Source organism: Mizuhopecten yessoensis, unplaced genomic scaffold (genome assembly GCF_002113885.1).
Source record: "Mizuhopecten yessoensis strain PY_sf001 unplaced genomic scaffold, ASM211388v2 scaffold10635, whole genome shotgun sequence".
Lineage (NCBI taxonomy): Eukaryota > Metazoa > Mollusca > Bivalvia > Pectinida > Pectinidae > Mizuhopecten > Mizuhopecten yessoensis.
In genome coordinates, this window is record NW_018408645.1 from 412444 (window position 1) to 428718 (window position 16275).

At 37.2% G+C, this 16275-nt stretch overlaps 1 protein-coding gene across 1 annotated transcript in view; it reads left to right on the plus strand.

Annotated features, from left to right (window-relative positions):
* The first annotated feature begins 4655 nt into the window (after positions 1–4655).
* The window catches only part of LOC110461523 (ras-related protein Rab-3-like), an 80723-nt gene continuing 69103 nt past the window's right edge, over positions 4656–16275 (plus strand). The window contains exon 1 of the mRNA XM_021515014.1: positions 4656–4774. Coding sequence (XP_021370689.1) covers positions 4772–4774 — 3 coding nt within the window. The 5' untranslated portion in view covers positions 4656–4771. The remainder of the gene's footprint in view (positions 4775–16275) is intronic.

Here is a 16275-nt window from a genome sequence, read left to right on the forward strand (position 1 = left end):
GTTAAGCGCTTTAGAGTGGCTTATGTTAGCTAGATAGGGCGCTCTATCAAATGTTGAATAATTTATTTATTTATTTTATTCATCCATCATTATGTTACCGAGGCATAGCGGGAACCGATATAATTACCAATAATTCAATCTTATGATGCTGTTTGCCTTATTGTGTGCATGTCTGGTTGCGCATTCAATATTTCAGCCGCACATTTTTGCATTCTTAGATACGCTCAAGGGAATAATTAATTCATAACTAATTGTACATTAAGGCTGTGTTTTATTCGTATGTGATATGTGTCAAAAATCTACTTACCTATTATTTGTATTTTTTGAGGCCGTTTTTTTAAAACGACCGATTTAACAGCAATTAAAAAAGATCCCAAAAATGTGTATACATGTATCTTGATCTTGCACCTTACACAACGCTAAATTTTTACTTTATGACGCACTAAAATTACCATTGTATCATAATTTTTAATAGTAGCAAGTTGGTACGGACGTATCAAATGCTCTATGTTCTGAAAATGATTCATGATAAAGGTGTAAATTTAGTATTTTATTCCAACGAGTTATTTTTGACATTTTGGCCACTGATGAATAACGGATATCTGATTCAACAGCCGTCAACGTTTGAATATCGACTAAAAATTCAAATGTTTTGTCTTTAAAGCAACGTATAACAGTCAATGCATTAAATTCGTCAAGGAAAACGCCAGGCATGACACCGATAAACACCATAAAGCAAAATATGTGAGCAACATCACGAAAATAAATCACCTCACTACCATCACGTGACTCTTGTTCTCACGTTTATCGGTTTCTCATAGGTTGATCAATTTTTACTGAGCTGACGGAGGGACTAAGCTTTAAGTAAGATGCTGATATATAGAACAAGTGAAAAATAATATAAATTGGACCTCTGTTTCATATCAGATATGGAACAAACAGCGTCATTGAAAAGCGAAAATTGGTCTAAGGTAACTTCAGGAGAATCCCGTGGCACTCGGAACTTGATAATCGAAATATCCTTTTTTTTTTTAATGTGTTATATCAAATTACAGTGGAAAATTTCCAGAAAGAAATGTAGCATTAGCACCACTTGTCGATAGTTTTAAGAAATTCCTTGCTCTCATATTTGGGTTAGCAATATTTTGTTTACCATAATAGATTTATTATCAATAGCAGGTAGTGATGTCAAATGAACCATTGTTAAATATATATTTTTATAATATTTGAGTCCGATATAGAGTATCAAACATGGTTAATACTATTTAAGAGTTACTCCCCTTATCACGAAAAAACATCTATTGATCAGGCGCGTAGGTACACTGGTGAATTCACCAAATTAAAAAAAAAAAAAAAAAAAAAAAAAAAAAAAAAAAAAAAAAAAAAAAAAAAAAAAAAAAAAAAAAAAAAAAAAAAAAAAAAAAAAAAAAAAAAAAAAAAAAAAAAAAAAAAAAAAAAAAAAAAAAAAAAAAAAAAAAAAAAAAAAAAAAAAAAAAAAAAAAAAAAAAAAAAAAAAAAAAAAAAAAAAAAAAAAAAAAAAAAAAAAAAAAAAAAAAAAAAAAAAAAAAAAAAAAAAAAAAAAAAAAAAAAAAAAAAAAAAAAAAAAAAGTCTGTAACATACTGAATATGCCTCCAAATCATTAATAAAAATACATTTTCTTTTTTGCAGAAAGTCTCCAATTTGCAATTACTTGCGAATTACCCTCTGGAAATGCTTACTCAATGATATTGTTGCACGTATTAACATAGGGTTACTTTTTGTGGTATGGGGAATCTGCCTGAAGACACAAACTTTAGGATATTTAGAAAGCTATAAATTCTAGTAACCGATTTTGATTAATTGAAAATCAGATTTTGATTAATTGACAAAAAGATTTGTTATATATTTCCCATTTACTATAGGGTGACAGTACCCTCAACGTATCACCAAATCACCATTTTATTCCTTCATTGAAAATTCAGGGATGAATTAAATTCATTTATGGTTGTACCAAGAGAAGAATATCGACGGATGTTCTTACTAACGAAATAAACACCGGGTGCCCATGTGGGTTATTCATAGAATACTTTGACGTCACTATAATTAGTGACTGTTTAGTACGTTTTTAACCTACTGATCAATTCCTTGAAATGTTATCCGCTTGTGTATAACCAAACACGTTCCAATATCGAAACATGGCAAGGCAAATACGTGTATTCCCCTTGAAAATAACTATTGTGGATAAGATCAAGCAAAAACACAGATTTTGGCAAAGATACATGGAACCAGAGTTGAAGAAAAGTACAGAAAGTATACTAAATGTCGCAACCATGTGAAAAGCATGTGGAGGAAATCAAGGCAAACCACGGAGAAAGACATTTCCAATGATACTAAACAAAACCCTAAAGTATTTTGGAAATATGTGAAAATAAGTATTGCTGATCTAATTTCTAAAACGGAAAACTCTAAACTCATAACCGCAGTTACATATCAGGATAAGGTAGGTCCAGGCAGAACTTTACAGTAGCGTTTTTACAGCAGAACCTATCGGAGACGCACCTATCCTATAACCAAGGCGTCTTAATGTGGAATTTCAAGCTAGTGATATAACAGAAGAACGTGTAAGAAAGGAACTATTAAAGTCAAATCCAAGTAAATCTCAGGGTCCCGATATGGTACATCCTAGATTGCTAAAATAATTAGCTAATTCAATATGTAATCCGTTGAAAATTATTTTCCATACCTCTCTTCAACAAGGAATTGTCCCTCGATCATGGACAATAGCAAATATAACCACTCTATTTAAAAAGGTGATCGATCAGAACCGGGAAACTGTAGACCAGTAAGTCTGACAAGTGTTGTCTGTAAAAGGAACGATTACTGCTAAGTAAAATGGTGTTGTATATGGAAGAAAATAAGTTACTTAGTGAAAACTAGGCAATTTGGATTTTTATCTGGGAGGTCAACAGTGCTTCAATTGCTTAAAATCATGGATGACTGGACTAAAATTTTAGATAATGGTAAATAATTGGATGTCGTTTACATAGACTTTATGAAGGCGTTCGATACAGTTCCACACAGACGTCTATTGAATCAACTCCGAAGTTATGAATTTAGTACACAGGTGATATTTTGGATAGAAAGTTTTTCGAGTAATCGGGAAAAGATAGTGATTGTAAAGGGGACATCGTCGGCAGAACACACTGTCATTAGTGGAATACCTCAAGGAAGTGTGCTAGATCCAATACTTTTCGTCCTATACATGAACGACCTACCGGAGTGCACATCTTCGCCAACCTTTATGTTTGCTGTTGACACTAAGTTGTACAGAACAATATCTGATGATACCGATGAAAGCTTACTCCAAGGTGATTTCTGCAATTTGATGAAATGGTTGGATAAGTGGCTATTAAGTTTCCATCCTAAAAAGTGTAAAGTTATGACCGTGTTAACAAAACATAAAAAGAGAGAACCACGATATCAATATCATCTAACGGACAAGGAAGGAGAAATTATAGCATTGGAAAACATGGCATCGGAGAAAGATTTAGGGGTTGTAGTAGACCAAGACTTGAACTTGACAACACATATTCAGCAAACAATAAATAAAGCTAACAGCATCGTATAGGTGTCATAAGGATATCATTTGTATATTTGGGCGAAAAAATGTTCTCAAATCTTTTTAACGCGTTGGTTCGACCTCATTTAGAGTACGCTGCAAGTGTTTGGAGTCTACACAAAATTAAGGACATCGAAACTCCAAGGATAGAGAATGTTCAAAGAATATCTTCAAAATTACTCCCCAGATTGAAGTTTTAGCTACAGCGAGAGACTACGCCGATTGAAGCTTCCAACTCTAACATACAGACGCTTGCGCTGATGAATGGGCTATATGATCCGAATTTGTTCGATCTTGCCGCTCAAGGAAAAACTCGTTAACACAGTAAAACACGCACTCTAACAACACTGTCATTTAGATACTAGAAAACGTTACTTTACTCAAAGAATAATTGATATCGGGAATGGTCTCGATCAAGATTTTATTTCAACTTGTAACGTATTTGACTTTGAGAAAAACTTGGATGCAATCTGGAAAGATCTTGAGTTGAAGTACGATCATACAGCGTCTTATGTATGGGCTCATTTCATGTTTACCACATTGTATTTTAAATCATATTTATTTGAATATCCTGCGTCCACTCATATCCTATTAAAAATCATATAGAAAAATAATTAGTGTTTTCGGTTTTTGCAAATGTCAGTAACCAACACGGATCACGGCTTGGAGTTAGCAATGTATTTATTCGCTTCAAATCAACATTTGTGTAAGCATTATACTATCTTATGATGATCTTTTGGAGTTGTGTGAATTCAAATATTTCTATAGACTAAATATATTCCTAGAGTCGAAACATGATGCATAGTACTGGCACGTATAAATACGCGCCATTTTTAGCGTAACTAAAAACATATTGTTAACCTTTCTATTTGTTTTGATAAAAGGGTGTTAACAATGTTGTCATTATTGCGCTAAATTCTATTTGTGAAATATGTAGCAATAAAATAATTATGTTTGAAGTGGTGATTTGAAAAATAGCGCGCGATTAAAATCATTCGTGAATCAAGCCCCGCCCCCATTGCCACGAATGAACATCCGGGGAGTCGTGAACCGGAAACGATATCTGAAGCAGACTACAACTAACGACAACAACATCACTACTTGCTGCACGGCTTGTGTATTGACACCCAAAGAAAATCCGCATCTACCTAAAGTCAACTCAGAGACACTCCATGGTAAAAACGACTTTAATTATCCTGTAACTTTTAGATAATAGCGACTCCTGTTTTATATAATGTAATATTAGGTAACATGTATATATGTGAGCGAGCGGTGAACGATCCAATGAAAACAATCTGTTTATGTATAGCCCCCAAAACTCACTGTAAAACTCCACTCAGCATCATTGTGGTTTGAGGATTTCTGCTAAAACACTTGCTTCTTCATGCAGTTATAAATACATACCCCTGCCATCTGCTTCTTGTCCAGTGTCACGATGTTATTGGGCGAAATGTGTAGATAGAAAACGGTGAATTATTCAGGGCTAATTTGGGGTACAGTAATTATGGTTAGTGCGAACAACCGTAATTAACTATATTGGTCTCTGCATCGAGGATCGAATTAACTTCCCTATTGAGCATTGTGATTTAGTCATCATAAAGTAAGCCACTATTACATGATGGATGTCATATTTTAACAAACAGACACTGAGACAGTTATGTCAGAGATTCGGATTTGTACAGTGTGTGAACTATTTTTGTCTCTTGTCCTACACACAGGGATCTGAGATTTTGTTACAGCTATATTTGGATCTAAACTAAGGTGTTCACAGTCATTTTACATGTTTTAGGGGTTTAGATTGTCTTTCGGTAAAAATGACACCCCCAATGATCATATAGAGAAGGGAGGATTTAGCTATCGATGTCGAAATGTCGACCCCACCTAATTTTCCTGCATCAAAAACAACATTTCTAGTTGATCTACAGGGAAATGCTTAGTACCAATGGAAAGATGGATCATTTTTCTTTTAAAAACCTCCTATATGCATGTAAAATGTATTATCCTTTCAGGGACATGAATCTGTTTCCTCCAAAAACACACACCATTTGAGTTTTAAAAGTTTTTCACAATCAGCCTGCATCTTTTTTTAATATTAATGAAGTTGACGTCAGTCACTTGCCGAGACCCATGGTGTGATTGGCTGGAAGTGCAGCCATTTATTCGCTAAACCGACCAACGCTGCATGTTTCAGCACGTGCTGACGTCAACCTCAATGATATTCAAAAAAGTGGCAGGCTGACTGCGAAAAACTTTGATTACTCTGAACACCTTAGTTCAGGTCCAAATATAGCTGTAACAAATTCCCATGTCCCTGTGGTCCTACATTATAAGTTTGACCATGGACTTCTTTATCATCTTATTCCGTACACAGGTATTGCTACATTATTACAATAAGCTGATGATAGGTTGGACAGCTGTCTCATTCAAGTAGCATCAACTGCATCAAGTAAATTACACATGACTATGGTAATGGGATGAATATCCTAAAAAGAAGCACAGTATTTTCTTTAATTGCATACTTGAAACTCTTCAAAAGGAGTTACTTTCCATAACAGTGCACAAAGGGAAATGACTATAGTCCAATAAAAATGACCATAATGACAGGCTCCACAAATTCTGACCAGTCATCACATTTTTATCAGCCAGCCATAATTAAACACAGAGACTTGTTGCCCAAATCTGCTAACAGAGATTGTGAGAGTTTTTTCAGGTATTTTTTGAGAAAAAAATATGCCTATAAGTAAGTAAATTAATTTCTCACTCACCTGACTACCTGCCATGTCCCAACTTGACACATTATGGACGCCACATTATTTAATTCAATTAAAGTTCTGTCGATTGCTCAGATCGACAACCACCTTGCCTACATCAATAAGGTGCACCATTCAATAAACATTTTGATTTCCAAAAGATGACTGTCAATGTGAGCAGTGCAGGGCAGCATTTTAATCATATTAAAGGATGTAACAACCGGAATGTGGGACATGGCATGTAGTGAAGCGACCGAGATATACATTTACTGACATTTAGGTATATTTTCTCCGACTGTACATATGGTGCCTATTATAACCTCTCACAATTCTCTGTCACCATGTTTGGGAGACAAATCCTCGTGTTTCAAATCTACTTGTTGACATATTTTGGATACTGCAGTTATGGTCAGTTTTAGCAGACTAGGAAATGACATGAAAAACATTAAAATTTAACATGAATAACCATTTGAAATATAGCCGTAACCGTAACCATAAAGGAAAATATCATTAATATGTAACAGGAATCTCAGAACTGTAGCAAACAATAACCAATTGAGCAACATGGATGCCAGTCAAGTTCCACAACAAATATACTGCCAAAATGAAATTACTTGAACTAAATGTATTTCATACTTGACAACTTTTTGAAATTTCCATGGGTCTGCATGCTCAAAATTAAAACATAAACAAAAGGTGTGTATAAACACAACAGAGACAAATAATCTTTTAAAATTACATAATATGAGTTGTTCTTCTGGATGAACTCATTAGATATGAGAAGATACGAGTAGTTAAGCAAGTTCATTGTTAAAAAAACATTAAATTTAAGGGTCCAAAATTGTGATTCTCCCTCCTAAATAGAGTTGGCAAATATGGTGTTTTAAGGAAGTTGTGGATGAGGCTTCCTGTAACTTACAGTCAAACTCTTAATCATTTTATACCTTGTGTCAAATAGGGATCATATTATGGTATATGTACCTTGTACTGTCTGTTTATCTGATCATTTACTTTTCTTTGCAAAAGCTTGCTTGTCTTTATCAATTGACAAAGATCTTAATAAAAGTTGATACAGATATTTCATAACAGCATACAGTAGCTTGAAGTGTATTTCAGATTCCTATGTGTGGCAGATTTTAATGGTACAAATGATTATGATGACCTTCTAGTTTAAGTTAGAGGTAATATCCATATTTAGCTCAATTGGTAGAGTAGAAATCGGGAGGTTGGGGAGTTGCTGAATCAATCCTTGGTGGAAGCACACAACTCTCTTTTCTGTTACAAATGGTGTCCGTGCATGTGCCAGGGAGTTAGAACCTGGGTTATTGCGATGTTGAACTTTGAGCACATTTAAAAGTGGGGAGTAGTATGGTAGATTTTAACTGTACATAGGATTACACATTGATGTAAGTGGAGGTCTAAATAAAGACCTACATTTTCCAAGCTACTCGGGCTGCTTGCTGTGGATGACTACACTTCTTTTATTTCAGCCGGATCCATATGCTTGCTTTTATGCAAAATTATAGCCACAAGCTGTAGTTTTGTATTCCTTCATGAATCTATTGCAAATGGCATACCAAATTAAAGACACTATTGCGATATGCAGGGAGGCCAACTCTAGGGAATAGATGTACATACAGTGTACCATTTAACAGGGAGGCTAATTCTAGGGAATAGACGTACATAACATTTAACAGGGAGGCCAACTCTAGGGTATAGACGTACGTTACATTTAACAGGGAGGCCAATTCTAGGGAATAGACGTATATTACATTTAACAGGGAGGCCAATTCTAGGGAATAGACGTACATTACATTTAACAGGGAGGCAAATTCTAGGGAATAGATGTCCACTTCATTTAACAGGAGGCCAACTCTAGGGAATGGATGTACATTACATTTAACAGGGAGGCCAATTCTAGGGAATAGACGTACATAACATTTAACAGGGAGGCCAACTCTAGGGAATAGACGTACATAACATTTACCAGGGAGGCCAATTCTAGGGAATAGACGTATGTTACATTTAACAGGGAGGCCAACTCTGGGGAATAGACGTACATTACATTTAACAGGGAGGCCAATTCTAGGGAATAGACGTACATAACATTTAACAGGGAGGCCAATTCTAGGGAATAGACGTACGTTACATTTAACAGGGAGGCCAACTCTAGGGAATAGACGTACGTTACATTTAACAGGGAGGCCAACTCTAGGGAATAGACGTAAATTACATTTAACAGGGAGGCCAACTCTAGGGAATAGACGTAAATTACATTTAACAGGGAGGCCAACTCTAGGGAATAGACGTACGTTGCATTTAACAGGGAGGCCAATTCTAGGGAATAGATGAACACTACATTTAACAGGAGGCCAACTCTAGGGAATAGACGTACATTACATTTAACAGGGAGGCCAACTCTAGGGAATAGACGTACATAACATTTAACAGGGAGGCCAATTCTAGGGAATAGATGTACACTACATTTAACAGGAGGCCAACTCTAGGGAATAGACGTACATTACATTTAAGAAGTTGTAGAAGAATTGTCTATAAAATCTTGATAATTTGATACATGCTTAATGCATTTGTATATAATAAGCATGCAATCCAGTGATATTGTGATTATAAAACCGAAAGAAGAATTATGTTTACACTGGACACATGATCCAGGGTTTTGCATCCCATTTTGACTTTGAAAGTTGCATTTAAGAAGTTGTAGCAGTATAGTCTATAAAGTCTTGATAATTTGATATAAGGTGGCAGTACCCAAAATGGATCACCAAACCATCATTTTCTTCATTCATTTAAAATTCAGCGGATGAATTAAATTCATTTATGGTTGTATCAAAAGAAGAATATCGATGGGTGTGCTTACTAATGAAATAAACACTCAGGGCTCAAGTGAAATATTTATAGAACATGACGTCAGCAATAAGCGTTTCTGTTTTTCTTGCAATGTCAGTACCCAAAACAGACCAAAGCTTGAATTTTGCAATATTTTCCACTTCAAGTGAACGTTTCTTTGTCCACATTTTAACATTTTATAATGATCTTTGGAATTTGAATGAAAACATTACAAGTATATTTCTGTATTCTGAATTTAATTCTACACTTTGAAACAAAACACATAGTTCTTGCTCATGCCATTTTGTAACACTGTAAAAAAAACCCATTAAGTTTGAAAGACGTCTTCTGGTGCTGTTTGAACTTAAAAAAGTTACCAGGTAATCAGCTCTAGACTAGAAATGATGCATGGCTACCGGGTATGTATTATACTGCATGTATTATTGTAATAACTAAAAAATGCTTACTCCGTCATAGCTTGACAAAGGAACCAGCCGGTCTTGAAACATTGTGACACGTTTTATAAAAACATTGTTTGTGTAGAAAGTAAAACTTTGATATTTCATATTTCCGATCTGTTGAATCTTATTGAAGATGTGCATACATCATATTGTTCTAGTTCTATTGTGTAAAATTCCAGTAACCCTATAGCTACATACCCTGATTTTTAGGTCACCTGAGCTTTAGCTCAAGTGACCTATTGCTATCCGTTTTCGTCCGTCGTCGTCCGTCGTCCGTCGTACGTCGTCCGTCGTCCGTCGTCCGTTAACATTTTACATTTCAAACTTAAAGTCAAGTTCTGCTGGGCCGATTGAACTGAAAGTTGATAGGAATGATCGCCTCATGGTCCTGACAAAGTGTTGTTATTTTTCGGGTCGATCAGAAATCCAATATGGCCGCCACGGCCGCCATTTTGAAAACCTATTTCAAACTTAAAGTCAAGTTCTGCTGGACCGATTGAACTGAAAGTTGGTAGGAATGATCGCCTCATGGTCCTGACAAAGTGTTGTTATTTTTCGGGTCAATCAGAAATACAATTTGGCTGCCATGGCCGCTATTTTGCTACTAAGTTCTAATAGGCCGATCTCACTTAAAATTGGTCTAGGAATGATCAGCTCATGGTCCTGACAAAGTTAAGTTAACATTATACTATTTTTTACTCAAATTGGTACATATTTCAACAACAAAAATAAATACTATAGACTCAGGTGACCGTTAAGGCCCATGGGCCTCTTGTTGTGTGCCTGCCCTAAACTTTTTGGCAGTTTTCATGGAAGCACTGTTAAAGCCAATATCAATCTCCTATATAAACTTTATAAAATAAAAATGATGTTTTTTGTTTGGCTTTAACATATTGCTTTCATTTCACTTAAACCATTTTTATTTCCTGGAAAATTGTCTGATATAGATGATATATACCCAGAAACATATACCTCTACAACAAAGCTGACTGCAACAACATTAGAAACGATCTCACACTTCTAAACACAAAATTTAAACTAAACAAACTAACCAAACCGCAGACAATCTTTGGAATATGTTCAAAACAACACTTGGTAATTCAGTCACCAAAAATATCCCTCAAAAACAAATCACATACAAATCCAAACTCCCATGGATTACACATTCTCTCCTTCGGCTCATGAAAAAATGTAAACACTTACACACGAAAACAATGGCCAACACTACAAATATCACAACACCAGCTCAGTAACTCAGTAACAGACATGATAAACAATGGCCAACACTCCAAATATCACAACACAAGCTCAGAAACAGCAATGATAAACAATGGCCAACACTACAAAAATCACAACACCAGCTCAATAACAGACATGATCAACAATGGCCAACACTACAAATATCAGTCTAACACTACAAATATCAGTCTAACACTACAAATACCGCAACACCAGCTCAGTACCAGCCATGAACAACAATGGCCAACACTACAGACACCACATCACTGACACTTCATGCAAGGCAAACATATTAAATTGTACGTTTAATATGTTTGCCTTGCATGAAGAGTCAGTGTTGTGGTGTCTGTAGTGTTGGCCAACACTACATACACCACAACACTGAAACTTCATGCAAGGCAAACATATTAAATTGTACGTTTAATATGTTTGCCTTGCATGAAGTTTCAGTGTTGTGGTGTCTGTAGTGTTGTCCAATGTGGATGATGTCTGTTATTGAGCCGGTGTTGTGATATTTGGAGTGTTGGCCATTGTTGGTATTTGTAGTTTTGGCCATTGTGGTTCATGTCTGTTACTGCGCTGGTGTTGTGGTATTTGTAGTGTTGGTCATTGTTTGCGTGTGTAAGTGTTTACATTTTTTCATGTTACTGAGCTGGTGTTATGGCATTTGTAGTGTTGGCCAACACTACAAATATCACAACACCAGCTCAATAACAGACATGATCCACATTGGCCAACACTACAGACACCACAACACTGACACTTCATGCAAGGCAAACATATTAAACGTACAATTTAAATCTGCCTTCACCACAGAACAGGACTGCCCCATACCAGACAAAGGACCTTCTCCACACCCTCTCATGCAGAAATACACATTACACAACAAGGCATCAATAAACTACTCAACAAAATCAACCCACATAAAGCACCAGGACCTGACAATATACACGGCAGAATACTTAAAGAATTAAGTGACATCACAGCACCCATTCTCACAAAAATCTTCACCCGCTCACTTGCTACAGGATCACTACCATCAGATTGGAAACACAAACGTCAACCCAGTATACATAAAAAGAGACAAGTACAACCCAGCAAATTACAGACCAATATCAATAACCTGCATCACATGTAAACTCATGGAACATATCATATTAAACGAGCGCCGCAATGACACATCTGGAGAACGACAACATATTATATGACCTACAACACAGCTTTAGATCCTCCAGATCCTGCGAAACACAGCTCACCACGTTCATACACGATCTCGCATCAAACAACAACATCAACAAACAGACAGACATCATCATAATGGACTTTGCCAAAGCTTTTGACAAAGTTCCACACAAACTATTACAATACAAACTAAAATATTACGGGATAACAGGGAACACACACGCATGGATTACAGACTTTCTCTCACTCCGCACCCAAACAGTAGTACATGAGGGCAAACAATCAGACAAAATACGAGTAACCTCTGGTTCCCGGACCATCCTCTTCCTCAACTACATCAATGACTTTCACGAATAGATACAATACAGTTCACTGAGTCTCTTTGCAGACGACAGCATCATATACAAGACGATAAACAACAAAGAAGACATACTAAAACTACAACATGACATTGATGCAGCAGGACAATGGGAGACAGACTGGCTAATGAAACTTCACCCTGACAAATGCAACATACTCAACATTACACCGAAACGCAACAAAATACACCATGACTACAAACTCCACAACCACACATTATACCAAGTAGAATCCAGCAAATACCTAGGCTTAACATTACAAAATAACTTACGATGGGACAAACATATAAACAACATTACAGCCAATGCCAATAGGTCCCTAGGTTTTCTCAAACGCAATATAAAAATAAACTCACCAATTATAAAAGAACATGCATACATAGCACTAGTCAAACCAAAACTTGAATACTGCCCTTCTATTTGGGACCCTGGCACACAACACAAAACCAAATACAACAAATAGAAAAGCACAACAAAGACCAGCACGCTACGTAAACAGCAAATATCACAACACCAGCTCAGTAACAGACATGATCAACAATGGCCAACACTACAAATATCACAACACCAGCGCAGTAACAGACATGATCAACAATGGCCAACACTACAAATACCACAACCCCAGCCCAGTAACAGACATGATCCACAATGGCCAACACTACAAATACCACAACACCAGCTCAGTAACAGCCATGATCCACAATGGCCAACACTACAAATATCACAACACCAGCGCAGTAACAGACATGATCAACAATGGCCAACACTACAAATACCACAACACCAGCTCAGGAACAGACATGATCCACAATGACCAACACTCGAATACCTCAACCCCAGCTCAGTAACAGACATGATCCACAATGGCCTACACTACGCTCAGTAACAGACATGATCAACAATGGCCAACACTACAAATATCACAACACCAGCGCAGTAACAGACATGATCAACAATGGCCAACACTACAAATATCACAACACCAGCTCAGTAACAGACATGATCAACAATGGCCAACACTACAAATACCACAACACCAGCTCAGTAACAGACATGATCCACAAACTACAATGGCCAACACTACAAATATCACAACACCAGCTCAGTAACAGACATGATCCACAATGACCAACACTCGAATACCTCAACACCAGCTCAGTAACAGACATGATCCACAATGGCCTACACTACAAATATCACAACACCATCTCAGTAAGAGACATGATCCACAATGGCCAACACTACAAATACCACAACACCAGCTCAGGAACAGACATGATCCACAAACTACAATGGCCAACACTACAAATATCACAACACCAGCTCAGTAACAGACTTGATCCACAATGGCCAACACTACAAATATCACAACGCCAGCTCAGGAACAGACATGATCCACAATGACCAACACTACAAATATCACAACACCGGCTCAGTAACAGACATGGTACCCAATGGTCAACACTACAAATATCACAACACCAGCTCAGTAACAGACATGTCCCACAATGGCCAACACTACAAATACCACAACACCGGCTCAGTAACAAACATGATCCACAATGGCCAACACTACAAATAACACACCACCAGCTCAGTAACAGACATGATCCACAAACTACAATGGCCAACACTGCAAATACCACAACACCAGCTCAGTAACAGACATGACCCACAATGGCCAACACTACAAAAACCACAACACCAGCTCAGTAACAGACATGATCCACAATGGTCAACACTACAAATATCACAATACCAGCTCAGTAACAGACATGATCCACAATGACCAACACTCGAATACCTCAACACCAGCTCAGTAACAGACATGATCCACAATGTCTAACACTACAAATATCACAACACCAGCTCAGAAACAGACATGATCCATAATGGCCAACACTACAAATGCCACAACACCAGCTCAGTAACAGACATGATCCACAATGGCCAACACTCCAAATATCACAACACCAGCTCAGTAACAGACATGTCCCACAATGGCCAACACTACAAATACCACAACACCAGCCCAGTAGCAGACATGATCCACAATGGCCAACACTACAAATAACACAACACCAGCTCAGTAACAGACATGATCCATAATGGCCAACACTACAAATGCCACAACACCAGCTCAGTAACAGACATGATCCATAATGGCCAACACTACAAATGCCACAACACCAGCTCAGTAACAGACATGATCCACAAAGGCCAACACTACAAATATCACAACACCAGCTCAGTAAGAGACATGATCCACAATGGTCAACACTACAAATATCACAATACCAGCTCAGTAACAGACATGATCCACAATGACCAACACTCGAATACCTCAACACCAGCTCAGTAACAGACATGATCCACAAACTACAATGGCCAACACTACAAATATCACAACACCAGATCAGTAACAGACATGACCCACAATGGCCAACACTACAAATACCACAACACCGGCTCAGTAACAAACATGATCCACAATGGCCAACACTACAAATATCAAAACACCAGCTCAGGAACAGACATGATCCACAATGGCCAACACTACAAATAACACACCACCAGCTCAGTAACAGACATGATCCACAAACTACAATGGCCAACACTGCAAATACCACAACACCAGCTCAGTAACAGACATGATCAACAATGACCAACACTACAAATACCACAACACCAGCTCAGTAGCGGACATGATCCACAATGGCCAACACTACAAATACCACACCACCAGCTCAGGAACAGACATGATCCACAAACTACAATGGCCAACACTGCAAATACCACAACACCAGCTCAGTAACAGACATGATTCACAATGGCCAACACTACAAATATCACAACACCAGCTCAGTAACAGACATGGTCCACAAACTACAACGTCCAACACTACAAATACGACGCCTTCACACAAGAATAATTCTTTTTTATAAAAAAAAGTTCACCAACTGGTAGCAATAAACCCCCCATATATATATATATATATATATATAGAATAAAAACAAATTTTTCAGCTCGTCCGCTAGGCCTTTCTGCCTTCTAGGGCTTCTTCAGGCGGATATATATATATATATATACTCACACTTTAAGACACTCGAACCAGACATGCACACCCTTATACATACAAACACATCTCCTACAAAGGACACCTACACATTCATTCATCCCACACACAATAACACAATAAAATCTGTTTCCTATAGCAGCAGTACAATCCACAACATTTGAGGACTTCAAGGCAAAAACATACCCTATGCAGCCCTAGAAGCCATCATCACACACTAGTACATACGTCAGCTTTTAACTTTTTCTCTTATACCCTGCACAAAAAAACCCCTAAACAAACTAATCACTGTAAATAATCCCCGTTTTTCACGACTCTGCACAGGGTCCCAAGGGCATAAACATTAGCATTGGTGGAGCCCTTGTACAGCTAAGAAGAAGAAGATATACTAAAAATTAACGAAGTACCTGGGTTGTATAAAGGAGTATACATATTAATCAATTTTTAGGTCACCTGAGACAAAGTCTCAAGTGACCTATTGCGATCGCCTTTTGTCCATCGTCGTCCGTCGTGCATCCGTAAACAATTTACATTTTCGACTTCTTCTCCAAAACCACTGAACCAATTTCAATGAAATTTTGCAGGAACCTTCCATGGACAAAGGTCAACAAAATGGTTGCCGGTTTAGTCCCAAGCCCCCAGGGGCCTTAGGGGCGGGGCCAAATTGACTAAAATTTCAAAAATCTTCTTCTCAAGACCCAGATATGGTAGAATCAAATACTCTTCATAGATGGAAGGGTCTTAAGGTGCTTTACTAAAATT